The sequence below is a fragment of the Amblyraja radiata genome, chromosome 22, assembly GCF_010909765.2.
Source record: "Amblyraja radiata isolate CabotCenter1 chromosome 22, sAmbRad1.1.pri, whole genome shotgun sequence".
In the NCBI taxonomy this organism is placed as follows: domain Eukaryota; kingdom Metazoa; phylum Chordata; class Chondrichthyes; order Rajiformes; family Rajidae; genus Amblyraja; species Amblyraja radiata.
Window position 1 is genome coordinate 29650706 of NC_045977.1, and position 27907 is coordinate 29678612.

A 27907-nucleotide genomic window follows, 5' to 3' on the forward strand; every position below is an offset into this window, starting at 1 on the left:
ACAGAGCATCCTCAGAGATTAATAAAATAGAAATAATCCAAAGATATTAACCAGATGGACAATCAGACAAACACAGACACACACGTGTCACAATGACAGTGCCCATGGACATTAACCAGACACACAAAGCATACAAGGCATGAATGGCTGACAGTCCACCCTTCACTCAAAGCTGTTATTATTGTTATCACTGAGTTTCCTGACATTATAGGGGTCACAAGAAACTTGACTGAACAAGCTACTACACCATTGCTAACCAGTTTAACTCCTCTTCCCATTGCCACGCTGACCATTCTGTCCTGGGCCTCCCATCACCAGAGTGAGGCCACACGCCAATTGGAGGAACAGCGCCTCATATTTCGCTTGGACAGCTTGCAACCCGGCAGCATGAACGTGGAATTCTCTAATTTTAAGTAACTTCTACAAACACTCCCCTCCCTCCTCCCCTTGCTCCCCTTCCTCCACTAAAATACATTAACCAGTCCACAGTTCCACAGTTCCTGGTCCTTGCTGGCTTCCAGTCCCCCTCCCCGTCCTACAATGAAGGACGATCGCACCCTAACTACTCCCTCTTCTCCCCTCTCCCATCAGGAAAAAAGGTATAAGTGTGAAAACGCACACCACCAGATTCAGGGGCAATTTATTCCCAGCTGTTATCAGGCAACTGAATCATCCTACCACAACTAGAGGGCAGTGCTGAACTACTATCTACCTGTTTGATGTCACTCAGACTAACTTTGACCGGACTTAGCTGGCTTCACCTTGCACTAAACGTGGTTCCCTTATCATGTATCTATACACTGTAAAATGATTGATCGTAATCATGTATTGTCTTTCTGTTGACTGGTTAGCACGCACGCAACAAAAAATCTTTTCACTGAACCTCGGTACACGTGACAATAAATTAAACCAAACAACTGAACTGAACTCTCGTCTCACGACTACCATCGGGAAGAAAGTATAGGAGCTTGAAAATCATGCCCTCCAGTTCAAGAATAGCTTCTTCTAGCACCGATCAGACTGTTAAATATTGCACAACACTAACCATTGCCTCAGCAACTATGATCTTCTATCAACTTTATTTTGATTACACTATGGACTTTGGTTTTGCACTATTGTGGAGTAATTACTGATTAGTAATTTATTGCATTATTGCTTATTGGATATGTATTTGTACATTATGATGTTAATGGGCCTTTTTAAGCTGCAGCAAGTAAGAATGTTCATTGTCTGGTTGGCGGTCTATAGGACTATTAAACACTCTTGACTTGATGTGTACAGCTTCAACAAGGACAGCAGGACAAAGCAGCCCATTCCATCCACCTTCCTTCCCTCGTGCCACACTGCAGTGGCACCGTCTACAAAATGCACCAGAGGTACTAAACGAGGCTTCTCCAAGAGCATCTTCCAAACCTGCAATGTCTACAACCAATGACAGAGCAGCCGATGCAGAGGGACACCACCACATCCAGGTTCCCCCACACCACGCCGGCTTGGAACGATAGCACCAATCGATCATTGTCACTAGGTCCAAATCTTGGAACATCCACCCAACAAAACCACCGATCATTGTCACTAGGCCAAAATCTTGGAACATCCACCCAACAAAACCACCAGACAGACTGCAGCATTTCAAGAAGGCCAGCTCACCAACACCTTCGTGAGGGCATTAGGGATGGGTAATGAATCAGTGAGGAGCACATCGTAAACAAGGAGGCGACTTGGACATATACGTACACACAGAGCTTCCACAGACACCCATCTGATTATCATAAGACATCTGCAGACACGGGTCAGACACACAGAAAACGTGCAGACTCACACACAGAGCATGCACAGAAATGACACAGACATTCGTGGAGCCTTAACCAAAATTAACAAGAGATAGGGAGAGGAGGCATCTGCAGGTGAGAGACACAGTATCACAGTATTCACACGATTCCTAAACCAGAGATTTCCGCAACACATCGTCCATCCATGGATCACAGAGCCATTTCCAGAGCATTTTTTAAGATGGAAGAAATGGGAGATTTAAATGTTACATCGGACAAATAAATTGCTATTCAGCATGCTGACTGAAGCGGTTTGTGAAATCGTCATCACCTGAAGCGTTTAATCTGCAGCTGCTGAAACCCAGGAACCTTGTGATAAAATGGAACGATCTGCAGGACAAGAGGAGGAGAGTGGTTACAGTATTCCTGCTTCCCAAAGAGGCAGCAAAACCCAGCAAGCGAGAGCGGGGCAAGGTACGGTGACAGTGTGAGTGAGTGAACACACTCTGTAACAACAGGAAGCTACACTCAATGACAGCAACTATGTGTATTGAATACCCAGTGTCAGTGTGAGCTGTGTGGCAACAACGTTAGTGGAAACCCAATGACTCTACCTGCCATTGCTGGAGCCCATCAACAGCAGCAATGTGTGAAATGAGTTGCAATGACTGTAACAGCTGAACACATTTGGGTGGCACAGTGGCGCAGCAATAGAGTTGCTGCCTTACAGCACTGGTTCGATCCCGACTATGGGTGCAGTCTGCACAGAGTTGATATGTTCTACCTGTGACTGCGTGGGGTTTTTTCCGGGTGCTCCGGTTTCTCCCCGCACTCCAAAGATGTACAGGTTTGTAGTTAAATTGGAAATTGTCCCTAGTGTGTAGGATAGTGCTAGTGTACATGGGTCGGCGCAGACTCGGTGTATCCACACTGTATCTCTAAAGTAAAGTAATACTGGGTGGATTGGGACTGTCCAAGGAAAATGTCAAGAGGTATCTGGTGAACCCGGGTGGCAAGGTGTAACGGAGCCTTGAGCTCATCACTCGGTGCCTCGCTAGGGCTGAGGTGATGGTGACACCCAGGAGCTTTGGCACATTGTGGAGAGTACTGTACACTTGCTCAACCTACAATCCCCCTCAGCGGTAGAACAAGCCAACCCAGATGAGAGCTGCTGATCAGATCATGACTTTAAAGTCTTACTTTGAATGTGAAATCCTTGGCCAGGTTCTGGTATTCGTCGGACTTTGAGTCTTTCAGGTGATGATCAAAGCTCATGTTCAGAATAAGCATTGTTGGAAACTTTACAGTGATGCCCTCTGCAAGAGAGAGCATTGAGGTTATCATTACTGATCCAAGTTCCTCCATTATCCCACATCTCCCGAACATCACCACCTTACACGGAGATATTGCCATTCCTCCAATTCCTGCCATGAATGTAATCACTCCACCATTGCAACTGTGCCTTTACTAACCATGAACCAAGCACTAGAATATCCTTCCCATAAACATTGCACCATTATAACCAACAACACTGACCAAGCTATTTGTCTCCAGATAAATTACATTCTGACGTGCCGCATAAGAATGCTTCACAGGAATAAGATAATTTGACATTGAAGATGCTGTAGAAATGCACTATTGTTTTTGATCAGATCTATCGTTGTATAACTGGGGTACTGTACTGGTGGGGACAGGTCTGTTGCTGTATAACACTGGGGTACAGTATCAGTCGGATCAAATCTGTAACTGTATAACACTGGGATACAACAGTACTGGTGGGGACAGGTCTATCGCTGAATAACTGGGTACAGTACTGGTGGGGACAGGGCTGTCACAGGTCTAACACTAGAGCAGAGCACTGCTGGGCACAGGTCAGTAAATATGTAACACTGGAAAAAAGTACTGGTGAATGCAGGAAGTCACTGAGCATGCAATGCTGATAGGCACTTGGTTTGATTTAGTTTAGTTTTGTTTATTGTCACGTGTACCGAGGTACAGTGAAAAGCTTTTGTTGCATGCTAACCAGTCAGCAGAAAGACAATACATGATTACAATTGTGCCATCACCGTGTGCAGATACGTGATAAAGGGAATAACGTTTAGTGCAAGATAAAGTCTAGTAACATCTGATTAAAGACCAATGAGGTAGATAGTAGCACAGGGCTGCTGTTTAGCGGTTGGTAGGATCAAAGACGCTATAAGATCTTTGGGTAGGATGGTTCAATTGCCTGAAACAGCTGGGAAGAAACTGTCCCCGAATCTGGAGTTGTGCGTTTTCACACTTCTATACCTCTTGCTTGATGGGAGAGGGGAGGATAAGGAGTGGCCAGGGTGAAGAAATGCTGCCGTTGGGGTGGAGATATGAAAGAGTGGAGCGACTGTAGTTCGTCATCTTCAATACATTGCAGATAAAGTTGACAATGCAAAGTATTCAGGGAGGAAATGAGCCACTTCCTGAATGGGAAAAATGTCTGTCCATGAAGCTAAATGTGTGAACTTTAAAAACACACAGCTTTTATATACCTTCTGCATTTAAACTCTATCCCTGAATTACCCCCTTGCCTCAGGAGCTTCACAGGATCCCAGTTCTGACACTAGACACTTCTGATTGGTCTTTACAAATAAAAATCTCCTCTCCACACCAATCGGAAGGGCATTTATATGATTTCAGAAAAAGCACAAAGATGCTGAAATACTGCAGATGCCGGACATCGGAAATTAGTCAGAAAATCCTGGATGTACTCAGGAGCGAAGTGGAGTAAAGAGTGAGCGTTTTATTGTGTAGCGAACATTCCTCGGGCCTGAGTAAAGTGCAAGGTTATCATGCTGAAACATTTATCCTGTTCCTCTCTCCAGGAATGCTGACCGACCCTGCTCAGAACTGCTAGAATTTTCTGGCTGAAAATACTGGATCTCTGAGTCATTTCTTATTGTTCAACGTGGTCGGCATCTGAGGGAATCTGAATGGAATTGCTCTTCTTGTCAGTTGCAATAAAAGGAATCTGACTTTTACGGCACCTTCCCTAGTCTTAAGTAAGTAAGTAAGTAAGTAAGTAAGTTTATTGGCCAAGTATTCACATACAAGGAATTTGCCTTGGTGCTCTGCCCACAAGTAACAACATTGGAGTTCTTGTATTCTGGAGTCAGTTATTAAAGATGGGATAGCAGCACATTTGGAAAGTGGTGAATTCATTGGACAAAGTCAGCATGGATTTATGAAGGGTAAATCATGTCTGACGAATCTTATAGAATTTTTCGAGGATGTAACTAGTAGAGTGGATAAGGGAGAACCAGTGGATGTGTTATATCTGGACTTTCAGAAGGCTTTCGACAAGGTCCCACATAAGAGATTAGTATACATACTTAAAGCACATGGTATTGGGGGTTCAGTATTGATGTGGATAGAGAACTGGCTGGCAGACAGGAAGCAAAGAGTGGGAGTAAACGGGTCCTTTTCAGAATGGCAGGCAGTGACTAGTGGGGTACCGCAAGGCTCAGTGCTGGGACCCCAGCTATTTACAATATATATTAATGATCTGGATGAGGGAATTGAATGCAACATCTCCAAGTTTGCGGATGACACGAAGCTGGGGGGCAGTGTTAGCTGTGAGGAGGATGCTAGGAGGCTGCAAGGTGACTTGGATAGGTTGGGTGAGTGGGCAAATGCATGGCAGATGCAGTATAATGTGGATAAATGTGAGGTTATCCACTTTGGTGGCAAAAACAGGAAAGTAGACTTTATCTGAATGGTGACCGATTAGGAAATGGGGAGATGCAACGACACCTGGGTGTCATGGTACACCAGTCATTGAAAGTAGGAATGCAGGTGCAGCAGGCAGTGAAGAAAGCAAATGGTATGTTAGCATTCATAGCAAAAGGATTTGAGTATAAGAGCAGGGAGGTTCTACTGCAGTTGTACAGGGTCTTGGTGAGACTACACCTGGAGTATTGCGTACAGTTTTGATCTCCTAATCTGAGGAAAGACATTCTTGCCATAGAGGGAGTACAGAGAAGGTTCACCAGACTGATTCCTGGGATGGCAGGACTTCCATATGAAGAAAGACTGGATAGACTCGGCTTGTACACGCTGGAATTCAGAAGATTCGGGGGGGGGGGGGGGGGTCTTATAGAAACTTACAAAATTCTTAAGTGGTTGGACAGGCTAGATGCAGGAAGATTATTCCCGATGTTGGGGAAGTCCAGAACTAGGGGTCACAGTTTAAGGATAAGAGGGAAGTCTTTTAGGACCGAGATGAGAAAATCATTTTTTACACAGAGAGTGGTGAATCTGTGGAATTCTCTGCCACAGAAGGTAGTTGAGGCCAGTTCATTGGCTATATTTAAGAGAGAGTTAGATGTGGCCCTTGTGGCTAAAGGGATCAGGGGGTATGGAGAGAAGGCAGGGATGGGATACTGAGTTGGATGATCAGCCATGATCATATCGAATGGCGGTGCAGGCTCGAAGGGCCGAATGGCCTACTCCTGCACCTATTTTCTATGTTTCTATGTTTCTATACTGACAGTTACGAATGACTCAGAAAACATTAAACATCATTAATGTTTTGTTATTATTAATCCTGAAGTACTTTAAATCCAATAGTTCAGTTTCTCACTGTATCTTGGTACATCCGACAATAATAAATCTAAACCGAAAATGTCCACACCAGAACTGCGCACTACAGATTAACTAGCAGAAATATTCACAGACGTGCGACATCTTTAACCTCTCACTACCTCATTCTGAGGTCGCCACCTGCTTCAAAAAGACCACTTTTATACTGGTGCTCAAGAAAAGTGAGGTATCGTGCCTTAATGACTACCATTAAACGGCTAAGACATCCACCATCATGAAGTGCTTTGAGGGACTGGTGATGGAGCACATTCACTCCAGCTTCCCAGCCAGCTTTGGTCCACTGTGGTTTGCTTACTGTCACAACAGGTCCACACCTGACACCATGTCCCTGGCCACAAGTTGCTCAACCCATCTCTGGAACACCTCGACACCAACATTTAGATTCCTCTTTATCAACTAGTTCTGCCTTCTACACCATAATCCCATCAAACTCATTGTAGATGTAGCCCAGTGCATTAAAAAGATAAGACTTCCTACCATTGACTCCATCTACACTTCACGCTGCTGTGGAACGTTATGCGAACATAATCAAAGTCTTGTCCCACCGCGATCATTTCTTCTTCTCCCTCCTCCCCCCCCCCCTCCCCATTCATTATTATTGTTCAGTCGCCCAGCGTCAACATTTTGGACGTCATCGTTTGCCAGAAACGTAACCAGCCCAGCCACACTAAGCGGTTCGGTTCAGGCATACCTCTGACCTGTGGTAGCCGGTCCTCCACGATAAAAATCTGCTTGTGTCCCTCTAGAGGAGTGGACAGTGGGACTGTGTACTCTGCAGCTCCGGAGGTGGCTGGTGTGTGTTGCTGCTGCTGCTGCCCGGTGCTCTGCACAGCTCCCACTCTCTCTGTATCCCCAGCTGACGATGTTGGCCTGACTGATGTATTGATGCTTGGCTGGGACGTAGGGTGCAGGAGTGCAAATGACCCGGTGTTTGGTGTGGGCAAAGTTAGAGCAGAGCCAACCCTGCCCCGTGTCTGATTGATGCCTGTACCCCTTGTCCCAATTACACCTGTGCTCTGTGTCCGACTGACACCTGTGGTCTGTGTCTTACTGGCATCTGTACTCAGTGTAGGTCTGACGTGTGAGGTCAGTGTATTAATGATGTCCTGGCTCTGGGTCTGGATAACATCCCTGGTCAGTGTCTGACTGATGTCTGTGCTCTCGTTCTGACTGATGCCTGCGTCCTGTGTCTGACTGATGCCTGTGTCCTGTGTCTGGCTGATGTCTGTGCTCTGTGTCTGACTGATGTCTGGGCTCTCTGTCTGACTGACGTTCGTGCTATCTGTCCCAATGATGCTCTCGATCAGACTGACATCTCTGCTCTGTGTCCAATCTATGTCTGTACTCTCTGTCCTTCTTATGTGTGTGCTCTGTGTCTGAGTGATATCCGTTAGCAGTGTCCGGCTGCTGCCTGCAATCAGTGTCCGACTGACGTCTGGGCCCAGTGTCCGACTGATGTCTGTGCTCTGTGTCTGACTGACATCTGTACTGACATCTGTAGGTCTGATGTGTGAGGTCAGTGTATTAATGATGTCCTGGCTTTGTGTCTCACTAATATCCATGGTCAGTGTCTGACTGATATTCGGGCCCAATGTCCAGCTGATATCTGTCCTCTCTGTCTGACTGATATCTGAACCCTCTGTCTGACTGTCATCTGTGCTGAATGTCCGTCTGCTGCCTGCACTCTCTGTCTCACTCACAACCATGCTCTCCGTCTGGCCCATGTCGATGCTTTCTGTCCAGTTGATGTCTGCGCTCATTGTCTGACTGCCCCAGCTCTGTGTCTGACTGATGTCTGTGCTCAGTGTCTGACCAATGTCTGTGCTATCTGTTCCAATAATGCCCGTGCTCTCGATCAGACTGATATCTCTACTCTGTGTCCAATCGATGTCTGTACTCTGTGTCCTGATGTGTGTGCTCTGTGTCCCCGTGATATCCGTTAGCAGTGTCCGGCTGCTGCCTGCACTCAGTGTCCGACTGACGTCTGGGCCCAGTGTCGGACTGATGTCTGTGTTTAGTGTCTGGCTGACGTCTGGGTTCAGTGTCTGACTGATATTTGTGCCCAATGTCCAGCTGATGTCTGTCCTCTCTGTCTCACTCACAACCATGCTCTCCGTCTGGCTCATGTCGATGCTTTCTGTCCAGTTGATGTCTGTGCTCTGGGTCTGACTGGCATCCGTGCCCAGTGACTGAGTAATGTCTGCGCTCAGTGACCGACTGTCCCTGCTCAGTGTCTGACTGATGTCTGTGCCCTGTGTCTGACTGATGTCTGTGCCCTGTGTCTGACTGATGTATGTGCCCTGTGTCCAACTAATGTCAGTGTCCTCTGTCTGACTGATGTCTGTGCTCTGTGTCTGACTGATGTCTGCGCTCTCTGTCTGACTGATGTCTGTGCCCTGTGTCCGACTAATGTCTGTGTCCTCTGTCTGAGTGATGTCTGCGCTCTCTGTCTGACTGATGTTCATGCTCTCTGTCTGACTGATGTTCGTGCTATCTGTCCCAATGATGCCCGTGTTCTCGATCAGACTGATATCCCTGCTCTGTGTCCAATCGATGTCTGTACTCTGTGTCCTTCTGATGTGTGTGCTCTGTGTCTGAGTGATATCCGTTAGCAGTGTCCGGATGCTGCCTGCACTCAGTGTCCGACTGACGTCTGGGCCCAGTGTCCGACTGATGTCTGTGTTTAGTGTCTGACTGACGTCTGGGCCCAGTGTCTGACTGATGTCTGGCTTCAGTGTCTGACTGACGTTTGGGCCCGATGTCCGCCTGATGTCTGTGCTCTGTGTCCAACTGACACCCATGTTCTGTGTCAGACTGCTGCCCATACCCAGTGTCTGACTAATGTCTGTGTTCTGTGTCTGACTGACATCTGTACTCAGTGTAGGTCTAATGTGTGAGGTCAGTGTATTAATGATATCCTGGCTTTGTGTCTCGCTAACATCCATGGTCAGTGTCTGACTGATATTCATGCCCAATGTCCAGCTGATGTCTGTCCTCTCTGTCCGACTGATATCTGAACCCTCTGTCTGACTGTTATTTGTGCTGAATGTCCGTCTGCTGCCTGTACTCTCTGTCTCACTCACAACCATGCTCTCCGTCTGGCTCATGTCGATGCTTTCTGTCCAGTTAATGTCTGGGCTCAGTGTCTGACTGATGTCTGTGCTCTGGGTCTGACTGGCATCTGTGCCCAGTGACTGAGTAATGTCTGCGTTCAGTGACCGACTGTCCCTGCTCTGTGTCCAATCGACATCTGTACTCCGTGTCCTTCTGATGTGTGTGCTCTGTGTCTGAGTGATATCCGTTAGCAGTGTCCAGCTGCTGCCTGCACTCAGTGTCCGGCTGACGTCTGGGCCCAGTGTCTGACTGACATCTGGGCTCAGTGTCTGACTGACTTCTGGGCTTAGTGTCTGACTGACGTCTGTGTTCAGTGTCTGACTGACATCTGGGCTCAGTGTCTGACTGATGTCTGTGTTTAGTGTCTGACTGACGTCTGGGCCCAGTGTCTGACTGATGTCTGGCTTCAGTGTCTGACTGACGTTTGGGCCCGATGTCCGCCTGATGTCTGTGTTCTGTGTCCAACTGACACCCATGTTCTGTGTCAGACTGCTGCCCATACCCAGTGTCTGACTAATGTCTGTGTTCTGTGTCTGACTGACATCTGGGCTCAGTGTCTGACTGACCTCTGGACTTAGTGTCTGACTGACGTCTGTGTTCAGTGTCTGACTGACATCTGGGCTCAGTGTCTGACTGATGTCTGTGTTTAGTGTCTGACTGACGTCTGGGCTCAGTGTCCGACTGATGTCTGGGCTCCATGTCTGTCTGGTATCCGTGCTGAGTGTTGAGGCGCTAGGAGTGCTATGTCTTATAAATAACTCAGTCGGTACTAAAGTTGACGAGAGTTGAGGAGTGATTTTGGGATGAGCTGACGAGCCTGATGTAGGTGACCCCCCATGACTGCTTGTTTCCACCACGGAATCAGGCTCAGCAACATTGGCTAACGTCGTCAACATTTTCCATTGCCATTGTTCAGTTGACCTAGGCCGTGCTGACAGCATAGCTAGGTTGCCAAGATCTTCTGTGCCAACATGTGCGATAGGAAGCTTTGAAGAACCTTTGGGCACTGAACTCAGCGTCCATGACGTGAAAGATTCCTCACTGACTAAAGAACCCTCTGCCGAAGATGAAGGTGGTGGAGGAGAGTTAATCTTCAAGCTGATATTGGTTGGTAGGGCTGATGCCCCACTTGAGGCTGGAGAGGAGCTGCCAGGCCTTTGCCAATTTACCACACCCCACTGGTCAACAGGAGGCTGTGATCTGGTCAGAAGACCAAGCTCCGATGGCTGGGACTTGGCCAAGTTAGTCACCGAAACAGGCAGCGGCGAGGATGGTGGGAATTGTGCCCCAGAATGGGTTGGGTCTGAGAAATCAATAGTCGAGGAAGGGGTGGTTGGAGCAACCAACCTTCCCAAAGTGGTCACTTCCACTTCCTGGTTCTGGACTTGTGCCGAGGTTGTTTGGAGATCCATCTCATTGGGTGGAGTATCACTGTAGTCAACTTCAGTGGATGGTGGGCTGCTGTTTGCCAGAGGCCGGGATATGATGACTTCGGTGGTGGAAAGCCTCGTGATGAGGCCGGTGAAACGTCCGGAACTGGGAGAGGTGTTGATGGGCCCCGTTGTCAAGGACCTTCCATCCATTCCCAGTGAGTATGATGGTGCAGTCTGTGTGGTGTCCACATTATTCACAGAAGGAACAGCTGAAGGGATTCCAGCGACTTGGGCACAGCCGCTGGCTCCTGACTCGCAGATCAAACTCTCTGCATCTGTTTCCTGGTCGATGGAAGGTCCCACCACTGGGAGCTTGGAAGAATGTGTAGTCAGTTCAGGACTTTCTAACACACTCCCCGGTTTAATCGCCGCGGCGGAGGAAATGTCTTTGAACTGGAATTTCCTTTGCATGCCGCCGAGCTGACTCGCTTCTGCTGAGGTCAGCAGATGGTGGCTTCGGAGATCACCTGCGTTTGAATTGCGAACGTGGAGTGAGGTGGGGCTCGTGTGAGGGGAGGGAGCACCGTGTTTCCCGGAGCCCAATGCAGGTTCCCAGTGGTGTGTGTGGGACTGAGCGGCGCGGAGTTCCGCAGTGGAGCCGAGGTCCCGTTTCTGGGTGGGTGCCGGGTCCCGGGCCGTTCCTCTCCCGTGCAAGTAGTCAACGCCCTGGGACCCTCCGACTGATTCCCGGCTGCCCCCGGGTCTTGTAAACAGGGCAATGTTGCCGGCAGACTGGCTGCGTGTCGCCGGGCCGGCTTTGAGTGACCGGCCCGGTGCCAGAGGCCGCGGGGTGTTGGGGTGGGACTCGGTTGCAACCCCTTCGGCATCGCTGCTGCTGCTGCCCGTCTCATCGTCACCCATGGTCAGCCTTGGCTCCTGCCCCATCTCCGAGCCCGGGACACGGCGCCTGCCCGTCTTGTCTTCCTGGTGGCTCATCACATCATCCAAGTCCTCTAACCGAGGTTCCGCCCGGGATAGTGACTGGGCTCCATCCACCAGCGTGATGTTCTCAGGGGTGAATAGAAAAGACCCAAGGCTGGGTCTCAGCACTAGGCTGGAGTTAATGTTCGCTCTGGAGGTGAGTGTTGGAGCGGGCAATGGCTTCCGACCGCTGATGAAGTTCGACTGGGAGCTTCCAATGGGGCCGGAGATGTTGTTGGCAAATGGTCCAGGGATGGAGAAGCGACCTGGGCGAGAGCTGGAGGCTGGGCCCGGTCCTGGGGCTGTGGCGCTGCCGTGTTGTGGGGCTGGGTTGGGTTTGGTGTGGGTGGTGGAGATGGAGTCAGGCGTAGAAGCAGATTCTCCTGGAGACTCCAGTCTTGTCGAGTTGGGATGTGATGAGACACGGGGGTCCGCCTGGTGATGCCTTGTTGTCGGGATGTTTCCAGGCACCGGGTGGGCTCGGGTTCCCCGCTTGGGGCGGACTGGAAGATTGGGAGCCTGGGAGCGGTGGTGGACGCCGGCAGGTCGCCTTCTCGCCAGCTCCTTCCCACTGGGTTTCGAGACTTGATCGGACCACGTGGGGGACATTAAGATGTCTTTGTGTTTGAAGAAGCCAGCTTCCTTTTCCCGGGCTGGAGAAGGGGTTGGAATCGGCATCAGTGGCTCCGGGACATTTGGGTCCATTCCTCTGCTGGGAAATCCTGTCCCAAACACGAGAACAAAGCACGAGTGAGATTATTCAGGTACAACCCTGGCTAGCATTCAGTTTGCAGTTTTAGTAATGATCGTCCCCTCGCCGTTTACATCACGTTTTCTAGGGTCCAACACCAGCGACAGAATCAGAGGGGGAAATATATAAACACACAGAAGATAGACACAAAAAGCTGGAGTAGCTCAGCGGGACAGGCAGCATCTCTATGGAGAAGGAATGGGTGACGTTTCGAGTCGAGACCCTTCTTCAGACCCGAAACGTCACCCACTCCTTCCCTCCAGAGATGCTGCCCGTCCAGCTGAGTTACTCCAGTTTTTTGTGTCTATCTTCGGTTTAAACCAGCATCTGCGGTTCCTTCCTATATAACCACACAAGCGCGTATACACAGGCGCGAAGCTACACGTGTATGTATGTATGTATGTATGTATGTATGTATGTATGTATGTATGTATGTATGTATGTATGTATGTATGTGTACAACGCGTGTACTCGCACCTCCTGAGGCGCTGCTCCAGAGTGGAGTCAGACTGAAGATGAGATCGAATGCACCAGCAAAGCTGATCTGGCGTGGTTTTAATCAGCGTCTTCAAAGGGGAAAACAGACCGAGAGATTAGGATGGAATCACCGACAATGGAGTTAGGCGACTGAAAACGTGAGGATCAGCAACAGATTGGAAGTAGAGAACCCATCAGCTTTGAATTAGAGGCAGAGGAAGATGCAGGTGCAGCGATTTCACAAAGGCAGTCAAACATGTACTAAACCATACACAGAGTACTGGAGTAACTCCGCATATCAGGCTGCATCTGTGGAGGGAATAGATAGGCGGTATTCCGGGTCGGGACCTTTCTTCAGCCTCGAACCTGACCCGAAATGTTGTCTATCCATTCCCTCCACAGATGCTGCCTGACCCGCAGAGTTACTCAAGCACTTTTTTTTTGCTCGATTCCATTATTTGTGATTCCTTATGTATCCATGCACAGAAACAAAGACACATTCTCCCTCTTTATTAATTATTTATCTCTATCTCTATAGAGATCTCACTCACTCACTCACTGACCCACTGACTCACTGACTCACTCACTCACTCACTCACTCACTCACTATGACAGAAGTCTCGCTGTGCCTCGGTCCGCCAAACTTACCCAAGTACTGCAGGGTAAATCCATGCTTGAAGCCAGAAGTCACAACTTTAAGAGTGATAACAACCGGCCCTCGCGCTCGGATCACAAGCTTCTTTCCAGCCTCGTGGATACTCCAGAAGAGGCCACAGAATTCACTTTCCTTTTCTGTTGCTTGCAGTGTGATTGTCAAGTGGGCAGAAGTACAGCCGGCATCGGTCCGGGGCGTTGTCTGATTTGACACAACCTCCAACTCGACGGCCGCCGCTCTGGGTGCTGGCAGAATCCAGTAACACTTGATCCCATTGACGGAGTCGGTCGCAGGCAGGGAATACTGCGAGATTCCCTGGGTGACATTGGGAAGCAGAACACCGCCACACTCCTCCTGGGATGGGCCGAGGAGAAACCCTGAAGAACACAGATTGTGATTAAAGAAACAACTGCGCACACACACACAGTCAGAGGTGGGACACAGTGCTGTTATTCACACAGTCAGAGCTGGGATTACAGACCCTGTCATACACAATGTTGGGACACAGTGATGTTGTACACACAGTCAGTGCCTCGGATTACAGTCTTGTCATACACACAGAGTGCTGGGATTACAGTCCCGACACACAGTCAGTGCTGGGATAGACAGCGCTGTTGTACACAAGCTGTTCTGACAAACTCGGTGCTGTTGTACACATGATCAGTGCTGGGACCTGCAATCTATTGTCCACACATACCTTGGGTATGCAAGCAAATAAATTCACTGTGACAATAAAGTATTCAATTCAACCCACTCACTGCGTTGTACCTATATTTAAGAATGGCTGGAAGGACAAATGAGGGAATTATAGGCCAGTGAGCCTGACATCAGTGGTGGCTGAGTTACTGGAGGGGATTATATGTGACACAATCTACCCAACATTGGTAAGATTCCAAATAATGATGAGATGGAATATAGGAAGGAGATAGAGAATTTGGTGACATTGAGGGAGAGTTTGTTGTCTTGGCACAATGTCAGCAAAATAAAGGAGCTGGTCATCGACTTCAGTAATCAGGGTGAGTTCACACCCCAGTCTGTATCAATGGTGCGGAAGTGGAAATGGTCGAGAGCTTCAAGTTCCTAGGTGCAAAATGCACCAACAATTTGACTTGTCCAACCAAATCAATTCTATGGCCAAGAACCCACACTGATGTCTTTCCTGCCTCAGAGGATGAAGGAAATTTGATGTCCGCAATGACCTTTCTACCAATTTCTACAAATGCAGCACAGAAAGCATCCTATTTGAATGCATCACGGCTGTTTGGCAACTGTGTAGGAAGGAACTGCAGATGCTGGTTTAAACCGATGATAGACACAAAAAGCTGGAGTAACTCAACGGGTCAGGCAGCATCTCTGGAGAAAAGGAATAGGTGACGTTTCGGGTTGAGACCCTGAAGGGTCTCTGGCATTGTAAGGCAGCAACTCTACCGCTGCACCACTGCTGCACCACCGTTTCACAGATATGCTGCTTGACCTGCTGAGTTACTCCAGCTTTTTGTGTCTATCTTAGGTCGAAGACAGCAAGCAATTGGTGAGAGTTGTGGGTGCAATCCAGTAATTCGCACAAAGCATCCTCTCCCCATTGACTCAATCTACATTTCACACTGCCTTGGGGAGGTCAAGTCATAAGGTCGTAAGTAATAGAAGCGGAATTAGGCCATTTAGCCCATCAAGTCTACTCCATTATTCAATCATGGCTGATCTATCTCTCCCTCCTAACCCCATTCTCCAGCCTTAAAAACATAGAAAATAGGTGCAGGAGGAGGCCATTTGGCCCTTCGAGCCAGCACCACCATTCATTGTCATCATGGCTGATCATCTACAATCAGTAACCCGTGCCTGCCTTCTCCCCATATCTCTTGATTCCGTTAGCCCCTAGAGCTCTATCTAACTCTCTTTTAAATTCATCCAGTGAATTGGCCTCTATTGCTTTGTGTGGGAGAGATTTCCACAAATTCACAACTCTCTGGGTGAAAAAGGTTTTTTTTCTCATCTCAGTTTTAAATGGCCTCTCCTTTATTCTTAATCTTTGGCCCCTGGTTCTGGACTCCCCCAACATTTGGAATATTTTTCCTGCATCTAGCTTGTCCAGTTCTTTTATAATTTTATACGTTTCTATAAGATATCCTCTCATCCTTCTAAATTCCAGTGAATATAAGCCCAGTCTTTTCAATCTTTCCTCATATGACAGTCCTGCCATCCTGGGGATTAACCTCGTGAACCTATGCTGCACTGCCTCAATAGCATGAATGTCCTTCCTCAAATTAGGAGACCAAAACTGCACACAATACTCCGGATGTGGTCTCACCAGGGCCCTGTACAACTGCAGAAGGACCTCTTTACTCCTATACTCTAATCCTCTCGTTATGAAGGCCTGCATGCCATTAGCTTTCTTCACTGCCTGCCATACCTGCATGTTTACATTCAGTGACTGGTGTACAAGGGCTCCCAGGTCTCGTTGCACTTCCCTTTTTCCTAATCTGACAGCATTGAAATAATAATCTGTCTTCTTGTTCTTGCTGCCAAAGTGGATAACCTCACATGTATCTACATTATACTGCATCTGCCATGCATCTACCCACTCACTCAACCTGTCCAAGTCACCCTGCAACCTCATAGCATCCTCTTCACAGTTCACACTGCCACCCAGCTTTGTGTCATCTGCAAATGTGCTAGTGTTACTTTTAATTCCATCATCTAAATCATTAATATATATTGTAAATAGTTGTGGCCCCAGCACCAAGCCTTGCGGCACTCCACTCGCCACTGCCTGCCATTCTGACAGGGACCTCTTTATTCCTACTCTTTGTTTCCTGTTTGCCAACCAATTCTCTATCCATGTCAATACCCTACCCCCAATACCATGTGCTCTAGTTTTGACCACTAATTTCCTGTGTGGGACCTTATTAAAGGCTTTCTGAAAGTCCAGATACACTACATCCACTGGCTCTCCCTCATCCATTTTACTTGTCACATCCTCAAAAAATTCCAGAAGATTAGTCAAGCAGGATTTCCCCTTCATAAATCCATGCTGACTTGGACCAATCATTTTACTGCTATCCAAATGTGCCGTTATTACTTCTTTAATAATTGACTCCAGCATCTTCCCCACGACCAATGTCAGGCTTACTGGTCTATAAGAATTCCACAGATTCACCACAGTTTGGCTAAATAAATTCTTCCTCATCTCCTTCCTAAACGAACGTCCTTTAATTCTGAGGCTATGACCTCTAGTCCCAGACTCTCCAACTATTGGAAACATCCTCTCCACATCCACTCTATCCAAGCCTTCAACTATTCGGTAAGTTTCAATGAGGGGCCCCCTCATCCTTATAAACTCCAGCGAGTACAGACCCAGTACCATCAACGCTCATCATATAACCTACTAATTCATGGGATCCTGGGAAAGCAGCCAACATAATCAATGACAACTCACACCTCAGTCATTCTCTTCTTCCCTCTTTCTTGGGCAGAAGATACTAAAGCATGATAAAATGTACCACCAAATGCAAGAATAGTTTCTCCACCACTGAATTCAGATTCTTGAATGGACTTCTTTTTTGCTAAAGATTGGACCCTGATCTCCCAATCTACCTCATTGTGGACTTTACACCGTTTTTAATCCTGTACTTTCTCTGTAATTTTACAATCAATTTATTTTCTCTTTTTTAACTACCTGATGTACTCATGTATGCTGTGACTTGCCTGAATAGTACGCAAAATAAAAATTTTCAATGTATCTCGGTACACGTGAATGCTGCTGCGCACACGAGACTGAGTACTGAGACACTCGGTGCTATTGTACATACGCTGTGCGCTCTGGTTACACCCACGAAAAAGACGTATATGTAACAGTTATCAGAGCGCCACAGGCTCGTTCAAAAAAGTACGTTGCATTTTGAAAAATGTGCGACAGGATTTGAATTAAACGCGAGAGAATTGCAGTTAAACGCCATCTCCCGGAGCCCTTTCGCCCCTCTATTCCGGACTGTAAACTTGGGTTACCTGCGTTGGCGAGAAGCAGAAGCCAACTTGCTCTGGCCCACATGGTCCATCCGAGAGGAGGCCGAGGAGCCCAGCGGGAAGAGAGCGGCTGCCGACCCGGGAGCTGCATTGATCGGAGCGAAAGGCAAGGAGCCCGGAGGGTGGCTCGTAGATCCTGATATCCCAGTGCTTGTGGTTGGCCGGCAGCCGGAGAGGATATCCGACCCAAACCCTGTCAGGGAAATGGGAGCGTGTCTGGGAGAACTAGGACTGAGGGAGAAGTGGGAGAGACCGAGAGAGACCTGAGGAGAGGAGGGGGGAAGCATGAATGGGGAAACCGGGGAGGGAGGCTGATACAGCAAACAGCAGCACCGGGCGAGTGCAGGGTACAGGTGGCCGCGGCTTGTGCAGGAAGGAACAGCAGATGCTGGTTTACACCGAAGATAGACACAAAGTGCTGGAGTAACTCTGGAGAAAAGGTATATATAGGTGAAGTTTTGGGTCGGAACCCTTCTTCAGACTCTGCTGTGCACGTGCTGGCTTTTTGTAATCCTATTTCCACTCGAGGTAGATAACCACATATAAAACATGCATTGGAAAACATCGGGTTACGAATAATCTCGTGTTGCGTACAGTAACAGTCGAGGTAAATTGTGGATTTTAAAGTGCGGTACATTTAAAAGCATAATGTATAAACCTCGGAGTAACTCGACGAGTCAGGCAGCATCTGCGGAGGCACATAGACAAAATGTGACGAGTCGGGACTCATCTTCATTTCTCTCCACAGATGCAGCCTGAGCCGCTGAGTTCCTCAGTTTGCATCAAAGATTATAGAGCTCCTCTAGTATCTTTGTGTTGCATTCTGCTCACGATTCCTGCATCTGCAGCCTCGTCTGTTTCCATGTGAAGGCACAAACCCGTCTCACCCTGCCACCTAGTGGGGAAAAATGTATACTGGCGAATACTGGGAAGATTCTCCTCTCCTCGCATCCCGGCGCCAATGGACCAGAAGCTCAATGACTTGGGTCGTCAATTGCTTCTCAGAGAGTTCTGCTTGAAGACGATCATGAACTCCTCTAACGCAACCCAGACGACATATATTACCAATAAATAATAATTCCAAGAGAGAATTCAGTATAAACTTAATTTAGATGTGTTACAATGCAAAGTTCATTTTCGCAGTGACAATTCAGGCAGAACTTGAGAAATGTGCAAGGGAAATTAGGAGGGCAGCTTTAAGTCATTTCCCTTTTATTTCTGAATGTAAGAGAGCACACTCGACCCACATATAACACTAGTTAGGCCACAGATTAAATTCTGCATACAGTTCTGGTTCCAGCACATCAGCTAACATTGGAGAAGTTTGAAGGGATTTACCCCAATTTTGCCAGCCGTTGGGAGGAAACATTGAGATCAATTTGATGGGAGAAAAGTTTATTTCACAGAGTAGCGGGGCTTGAAAAGGTGAGACAACCCTGATCTCATAGACAAATACTTTGCGTATTTTTAACGTTTGAGGCTAGTGACTGCTGGAACAGGAGATTTATCCCAATAACAGCACATGTACAAATGAGCCAAATACCTCATGCCATAAATGTTTATGATTATCTAATTTGTTTCTCTTCTCATCAGCTGGTTAGCGACCAGTGGGAAGTGAAGAATGCAAAGAATACTATTTGAAGCTGTCCTTTCAGCAATTGAATATCTGATTTAATAAGATACAGTGCCTTCCATAATGTTGAGACAAAGACCCATCATTTATTTGTTTCCCTCTGTGCTCCACAATTTGAGATTTGTAATAGAAAATATCACAGTGCAGTTAAAGTGCACATTGACAGATTTTAATAAAGGCCATTTTTATACATTTTGGTTTCACCATGTGGAAATTACAGCAGCATTTATACATAGGGGGACTATGTATAAACACAGCTGTAATTTCTACATGGTGAATCCAAAATGTATAAAAATACCCTTTAATAAAATCTGATAATGTGCTCTTTAACCACGTGTGATTTTTTTCTATTACAAATCTCAAATTGTGGCGTACAGAGGCAAATAAATAAATCATGGGTCTTTGTCCCAAATATTATGGAGGGCACTGTAGCACAGAAACAAAATACCAATACAGGTACCAATTTAACTTTGTTACTCTACGTAGCTTTGCCCAATAATGGACTTGCACTCCCCAGGAATATAGACTGAAGGCAACTTAATTAAAGTTAAATTAAAGTATAGTGATACCTATCCTGAACTGTATACTAAAATGAATTTCACTGTATCTCAGTACATGTGACAAATAAAGATCCATTGAACCATTAAAAGTTTGAATTTTGAATAGAACAGAGGAACTAAGCAGAGGGAGGGTTATTCCTGCTGAGAGAGCAAGAGCCAGCACATCCAGGAGATAAAATAGGAAACGCACTGAGAGTGGTATAAATTTGGCAGTTTTACACAAAAGCCCAAGGTATAGTAAATATAGGATGGGATACAGATTAAAACCCTCAACGAATGGCAGAATTTAAGGTAGTTAATTCCTTCCCTCCTCCCATTTCTAATAAATCATAACCACTGTTGCTCATTGATCTAGGATTCATTGTGTCAGATTGATCAGATTAATAAACAGCAATACATGCTCAAGTCGTCAATAGTAATTTATTCTTTTCTGAAATCAAATAAAGGTTGAAGAATGTGAAAAATCACCATCTCAACAAACAACAAAAGCCGCAGTAGCACGTTGTACTTCAAGCACTACCGACATCTTGGGTGTGTCACATACTTCCGACAGCTAGTACCTGCAAAAGCAAAACACTGGTTTCAGAATCTTTATGTTATTGTCTGTAATTTTTCCAAAGATGTCACTGATCAGCTTACAGAGTATTGATTCACACAGGCTTTTCCCTCGTCTGTGTTGAGTTAGCTGAGCATGGATGGGGAGGGTCTATTAGCGTACTATAGCTGACCTACACACGGCGCAAGTATTGGTGTCTAACTCAATGCAATAGGCTCCAGAAGAGATATTTTACTTGATCCTCTTTTAAAACAAAATCATTCATGGCCATCACCAGTACTTGTATTTATCACACTTTAGAAAGTGGTGGCTTGTAGTAACAATCTTTGTAACATTTCTGATGGCAATTAACATTCATAAACTTTGCAGAGATGTACCAGTCAGATTTTTCAAAGATGGCAATTTCCTTCTCCAAGGAAAATCACTGAATCATGCATTCATAATAGCTCTGGTGTTTTGTGCTTTCTATTTCAGGTACTATTTATTCCAGATTTATTTATTGAACTGAATTTACATTCCTTAACCACTCCATTTGGATTTGAACTTGTGTTTCCAGATTATTAACTCACAATGCTATTGTTCTACTGGCTTCTTGTACATTGTCATATCACGGCCATGACTTCATTGCAGTCATATTGAACAATTCATACAAAGGACTTTTTCTACTATTGGGAGCAGTCACATCCCAACCTCCTCTCAATCTGAAGACTAGCTCCAAACATAGCAATTCTTCTGACCAAACCGCTCACCACTCCCACCCATCCCACAGCAATAACAAATAGAATTCTTCAGTAATAAAACTCTACAAATGTCATTGCATTATTTCTGACCAAGGGATCTGAGAGAGAACAAATTAATATTTCCCTTGCCCTTCACAGCTCATGTGACTGAAGACAGGTTAATGTGACTTTGTGCACATTGCCCCTCCCCTTTAATTAGACAAATGAAAGCTCTTACCCTGCAATGATTCTCCAGGAACAAAGAAAAACATTTATTCATACACATCTTTTTTGTTTGCGATGTAAGTTACAATCTCTTCCGGCGTCATTAATTTTTCTGCATCTCCATCTGGAATCTCAAACCCTGCAATAGATAGAACAGAAGATCAGTGGCCCTGGAGACTGGTTTTATCAGCGTTATTTTTTACCAACGTACCAACACTGTACAGCTTTACCCTTTGCCAGATATCCATCAAGTACCCTGGAGTCAACAGCTGGTCATGCCAATCTAAGTGGTAATACATGTGGTAACACCTGTGGTTGTGAGCTGCTGCCAAAAGAACATTGGGGAACTGCTGCACCTGCACAGATACTGTACGCTACACCCACTTTGCATGGTGGAGGGAGTGAACATTCAAGTAGTAGATCGACTGCTATCAAGCAGACTCCTTTGCACAAGTTTCTCGGCTGCAGCCAACCAGGTTCATGGATGGTGACCCATTCCACTCCTAATTTGCCCCTTGAAAATGGTGGAAAGTCTTTGGGGGAGTCAGGAGGTGAGCTACAAGCCCTCAGAATACCAAACAACCAAATATAATCTTTAATTGCCATTGGAAGCATTGATGTGGCTTGTCAGAAGGTTTATGTTGTGTGCTGCTGGAGAAGGTAAGTGAGGGAGATTCAGTCTTAGCAATGATATTAAATGAATGTTAGGGAGAGGCAGTCATTGCTGGGAGGTATAGCACAATGTTATATGCTACTCAGTCACTCCCAGGTTTTGCTGCAAGAGGACACTAACTACTCGGTCATTTATGGGACGGAGCTCTGGTAAGCAGAAAGCCCTGGTCCCCAAAAGCATGTGCGTGTGCGTTAGGGTTAGAGTCAATGACTAGGTCTAGTATCACACATGACAACCAACCATTTGAACGTGGCATTGGAAGGCTCCTTGTTAGAGTTCAAGCACCATAATGTAAATCACCTTATTCAGGGAAAGGGATCAGAATTTATAGGACACAAAAACAGCAATGATTGAAGCTTACAATCAGAGGCAAAGGAAGTAAGAATGCTTACCAAACTCATCTTCCATGGCCATAATGATTTCCACTTGATCCAAACTGTCCAATCCCAAATCTTTCATAAAATGGGAGCCTACCACGAGCTTTGAAAAGAGAGTAAACATTGTAAATATAGAGGGTTCCAGATGTGCACAAAAAAACCACTCACATGGAATCACTGGAGAGCTCTAGTCTAATTGACCAAAGATCACTCCAAGAATCATCAAACAAAAAAAATATTTTTCCCATATTTCACCAGCCTGTTGAGTCTGTGCCAGCTCTCAGAGCAATTATTTCCTTCTAAAATATTCCCTCCCATATGACCACCAATTTACCCATCACCAATACTAGGGGTGATTTACAGTAACCAATTAATCCATCAACCAGCATATGTTTGTGATGTGGGAGGAAGCCAGAGTATGCAGGGGAAACTCCCAGGGAGAACAATCAAGCTCCACGCTGATAGCACCAGAGGTTAGGAATGAACCCAAGTCAGTTAGCTGAGAGACAGCAGAACTACCCACTAGACCACTTTGCTCTTTCCTCCTAATATAATTTGCCTTACTCATGGTTAGCTTCTGGGCGGAGGGCTAGAACTCATTCACCCTCACTGGCACACACTGATCACAGAGTGTAAGTCACAAACCAATTTTTTTTTAAAGCAAGGAGCAACGTTTCGGGCCGAAACCCTTCTTCAGTCTGAAGTAGGGTCTCGGCCCGAAACGTTGCCCATCTCCTTCGCTCCATAGATGCTGCTGCACCCGCTGAGTTTCTCCAGCATTTTTGTGTACCTTCGATTTTCCAGCATCTGCAGTTCCTTCTTAAACAATAGTATGAACAGGTGATTGATGGCTTGTGGACAAAAGGCCTGTTTCCATGCTTTACCTCCAAACTCAAAACAATGCCAGCCCACGGCTCAACATTAAAAAGCATAAAATGATCTTTTGCAGAATAATTTCATGACATTACGTGACCAAAGCAAAAACGGCTGGTGCTGAAAATGTATAAATGCATAATGTCAGAAATGTTCAATGGATCAGGCAGCATCTATGGAGAGTTAATGATCAAGGTGATACGACCTTTTGTAGCCATTAGTTAGCTAACTGAGGTACATGCTGTTACTCCCCCCCACCCCCTGATGTGGTGTATTATTTATCAGGGTTTGTCAAGTTTAGAAGTTAAATTTATTCCTGTTAACCTTTGTATTTTAAAACAAAAATATTTGCCATCATAATCTGCAGGAAAATAAAGTACCCATCCCACGTATAAAAATGTTTCCGTACCTTATCAGGGTTAATTTTGTCATACAGTTTTAACACATACAGTACTCGTTCATGGATGCTGTCCAGTGAAAGAGGCGGCAGATCTCCATAGTGACGACATGTCTGTGGGAATAAACTGCACGTCTGCAAATGAGAAAAACAAGTTGATTTTAAATATGTAAATAACACAGTCTGGGCTAATCTAAGGAATATATACATATACAGTGCCCTCCATAATGTTAGGGACAAAGACCCATCATTTATTTATTTGCCTCTGTACTCCACAATTTGAGATTTGTAACAGAAAAAAAATCACATGTGGTTAAAGTGCACATTGTCTGATTTTAATAAAGGCCATTTTTATACATCTTGGTTTCATGTAGAAATTACCATGTTGTGTTTATACACAGTCCCCCCCCATTTCAGGGCACCATAATGTTTGGGACACATGGTTCTCATGTTTGTAATTGCTCTGGTGTGTTTAATTGCCTACTTAATGCAGGTACAAGAGAGCTCTCAGCATCTAGTCTTTCCTCCAGTCTTTCCATCACCTTGGGAAACGTTTATTGCTGTATATCAACATGAGAACCAAAGTTGTGCCAATGAAAGTCAAAGAAGCCATTATGGGACTGAGAAACAAGAATAAAACTGTTAGAGACATCAGCCAAACCTTAGGCTAACCAAAATCAACTGTTTGGAACATAATTAAGAAGAAAGAGAGCACTGGTGAGCTTACTAATCGCAAAGGGACTGGCATGCCAAGGAAGACCTCCACAGCTGATGACAGAAGAATTCACTCTATAATAAAGTAAAATCCCTAAACACCTGTCCGACAGATCAGAAACACTCTTCAGGAGTCGGGTGTGGATTTGCAAATGACCACTGTCCGCAGAAGACTTCATGAACAGAAATACAGAGGCTACACTGCAAGATGCAAACCACTGGTTAGCTGCAAAAATAGGATGGCCAGGTTAGTTTGCCAAGAAGTACTTAAAAAAGCAACCACAGTTTCAAAAAAATTCTTGTGGGCAGATGAGACGAAGATTAACTTATATCAGAGTGATGGCAAGAGCAAAGTATGGAGGAGAGAAGGAAATGCCCAAGATCCAAAGCAAACCACCTCATTTGTGAAACACGGTGGTGGGGATGTGATGGCCAGGGCATGTATGGCTGCTGAGGGTCTGGCACACTTATTTTCATTGATGATACAACTGCTGATGGTAGTAGCATAATGAATTCTGAAGTGCATAGATATATCCTATCTGCTCAAGTTCAAACAAATGCCTCAAAACTCATTGGCCGGCGGTTCATTCTACAGCAAGATAATGATCCCAAACATGCTGCGAAAGCAACAAAGGAGTTTTTCAAAGCTAAAAAATGATCAATTCTTGAGTGGCCGTCAATCACCCGATCTGAACCCAATTGAACATGACTTTTATATTCTGAAGAGAAAACTGAAGGGGACTCGCCCCCAAAACAAGCATAAGCTAAAGATGGCTGTAATACAGGCCTGGCAGAGCATCACCAGAGAAGACACCCAGCAATTGGTGATGTCCATGAATCGCAGACTTCAAGTAGTCATTGCACGCAAAGGATATGCAACTAAATACTAAACATGACTACTTTCATTTACATGACACTGCTGTGTCCCAAACATTATGGTTCTCTGAAATGGGGGGTGGGGGAGGAGAAACTATGTATAGACACAGCTGTAATTTCTACAGGATGAAACTAAAATGTATAAAAATGGCCTTTATTAAAATCTGTCAATGTGCACTTTTACCATATGTGATTGTTTTGATTACAAATCTCAAATTGTGGAATACAGAGGCAAATAAATAAATGATGGGCCTTTGTCCCAAACATTATGGAGGGCACTGTACGCAAAATTACATTGCAGCATTGCTCTGAAGTATTCCAAAGATGAAACCCTTTAATGTTATGAAATGCACAATTACAATCAATAAATTTACAGCCACACAAAAATACAGCCAATCCTCTTAATAGTTATTTGGAAGAGATGCAAACTGGAGTAACAAAAGAAAGTTGGAGCATATCCCTTCATTCCTGATCCAAAATATTAACTTGTTCTCTCTGACGGTACTGTCGGATAATATGAGGTTCAGGCTTTAGGGTTTATATTATAACCTTTTGGTGGTTGAACCACTACCCTTGGTTCTTAAAATGCATGCACACTTGCACCAGCTTCTTCTCTGATGGGGGGGGGGGGGGGGGCGGGGGTGGGGGGGCCAGGAACAAGGGAAGGAGCATGACACTAATGTGTTATGATCTAAAAAAAATCTTTAATTTAAAAAGAATGGGCTGCCGACATTGACTGCCGGATAAAAATGAGCCAGAACAGGAGGTAAACGTCCAACCTATCTTCATCGGAATCTGCAGTTATCCCTCTACCAAAAATACTAAGAAACAGATCTGCACACTAACTTGACTGCTGAAAGTTTGACTGCTTTCTCAATATATGCTGTGATAAATTTATCATACATTTTGTATGCTGCACAGGGTACCACTCTGCCCTACAAATCGGGAGCCAAACCTAACTTACTCTTCCACCTATCAACTCTCCTGCTGATTCTTACTTAACAGAGCCTACAATGCTTCCTTTGCGGCTCCCCTAGCATCCAGTGAAGGGCATAATGAGGTGTTTGTCATGGGATTGCCCAAATCTAGTGTCTCCTACACTGGGTTTAACCATGCTGATCTAATTTCTGCCTAATCATGATAATCTTTCACTTCCTCACTTATCAAGTATTCTTCTACCGCCTTAGAAACATTTGGAGGCTGCATTCAGCTTTGACAAAACACATTTCCAAGCCTCACAACCACAGGAAAAAAAATCACCTCAACTGAATTATATGAATTAAAAGAATTTCACTGTTTTGCACAATAAAACACAACATTAGTACATTGAAAATTAACTCCAAACTAGATTTTTCCACATGTAGAAAGAATCTCCCCAAATCTACTCTGTTGATCATTCAGTCACTCTTCACCTTTCATCCTACCAAACTCAACTTGTTGAATGGCAATGTAGGGCTCAAAGGGCCAAATATGGACCCCTGGCCAACCTTTCTGCTCAGACAACCCTCCCATTCCAGGCATGCCAACTAAATCTTCTATGAACATTAAACTTCAAACACATCAACATCATTTGGTAAATAAGGAACATGCAACATTACTGGCATTGTCTTGCCAATTCTCCAAAGAAATGAAGCACCTTTGCATTAAATTCACCTGACAATAGACAACAATAATGCTAGCTTGCCCCATAACTCTACATACCTACTATACACCTTATTTCTGCAAATCACTGTGAGAAAAAAATCTGCAATCTCTTACAATTTACATTTCCTACCAAAGTGGATAACTTATCAGTATTTATACATTATATTCCACTTGGCAGATATTTGCCTGTTCAATTATACTAATCCCATTGCAGCTACTTTATATCCTCTTCACAATTTAGTTCCCTACCCATCCATTCTGGAAGCTACTGTTATACTCTGTTCTGAATTCACGACCAAGCACTATATAAATGCAAGTTTAATTTCTTGCCTACATTGAAGGTTTTGTAACATGATGTCCTGACCTTTGCAAATGACAGACGTAGATATCAGTGGGGGCTGATATCTACTTCTCCAAGTCTAGAGCCTAATTCCCCAAGTTTAAATCCTGTCTTTAAGGAATGGATTGCAGAAAATAAATGAGATTTTCTGGCTGGATTTAAGTTTTTTAAACAGAAGTACGGCCCCGGGGTGACTGCTCCCGCCCACCAGCCACCAGCATCTGAAGTCTGCCCAGGTCAGACGCAGCCTTATTACCTGAGCCGGGTGCGATGCACCGGGTGGCTGCCTGCTAATAGCATGGAAGCAGTTTGCGCTGGCTACGGCCGGGAGCGGGAGCTGGAGCTGGGCCCGGAGACCCACGCCTGTCCTTGGCCCGCTCCAAGGTTGCGGCCACCGGCGCAGGCACCGAGAGAGCACACGCGCCGCCATCTTGCTGGGAATGCCAGCGTGCACCGCGGCGTGCATGCGCAAACCAGGCTGCGCTTCGGTGGCCCGCCACTGGCGGCGCAGCTGAGCTCAGCCGATCAGCGCAACGCCGCAG

General features: G+C 45.7%; 2 protein-coding genes across 2 annotated transcripts in view; both read right to left on the reverse strand.

Annotated features, from left to right (window-relative positions):
• LOC116985433 (uro-adherence factor A-like) overlaps positions 1-18729 on the reverse strand; it is a 34143-nt gene extending 15414 nt beyond the window's left edge. Inside the window, exons 1-6 of the mRNA XM_033040224.1 lie at positions 18610-18729; positions 17761-17971; positions 13749-14132; positions 7096-12594; positions 2973-3088; positions 2104-2162 (exon numbers count right to left, since the gene is read on the reverse strand). Of these exons, the coding sequence (XP_032896115.1) occupies positions 2104-2162; positions 2973-3088; positions 7096-12594; positions 13749-14132; positions 17761-17971; positions 18610-18729 (6389 nt within the window). The remainder of the gene's footprint in view (positions 1-2103; positions 2163-2972; positions 3089-7095; positions 12595-13748; positions 14133-17760; positions 17972-18609) is intronic.
• A 1643-nt stretch (positions 18730-20372) lies between these two features.
• Positions 20373-27827, reverse strand: ndufab1 (NADH:ubiquinone oxidoreductase subunit AB1). The gene is made up of 5 exons (XM_033040877.1): positions 27622-27827; positions 23804-23926; positions 22537-22624; positions 21485-21610; positions 20373-20531 (listed from the first exon to the last, which is right to left on the reverse strand). Exons 1-4 carry the CDS (start codon positions 27793-27795, stop codon positions 21519-21521), a joined length of 477 nt encoding a protein of 158 aa, XP_032896768.1. The 5' UTR covers positions 27796-27827; the 3' UTR covers positions 20373-20531; positions 21485-21518.
• Positions 27828-27907: the final 80 nt, after the last annotated feature.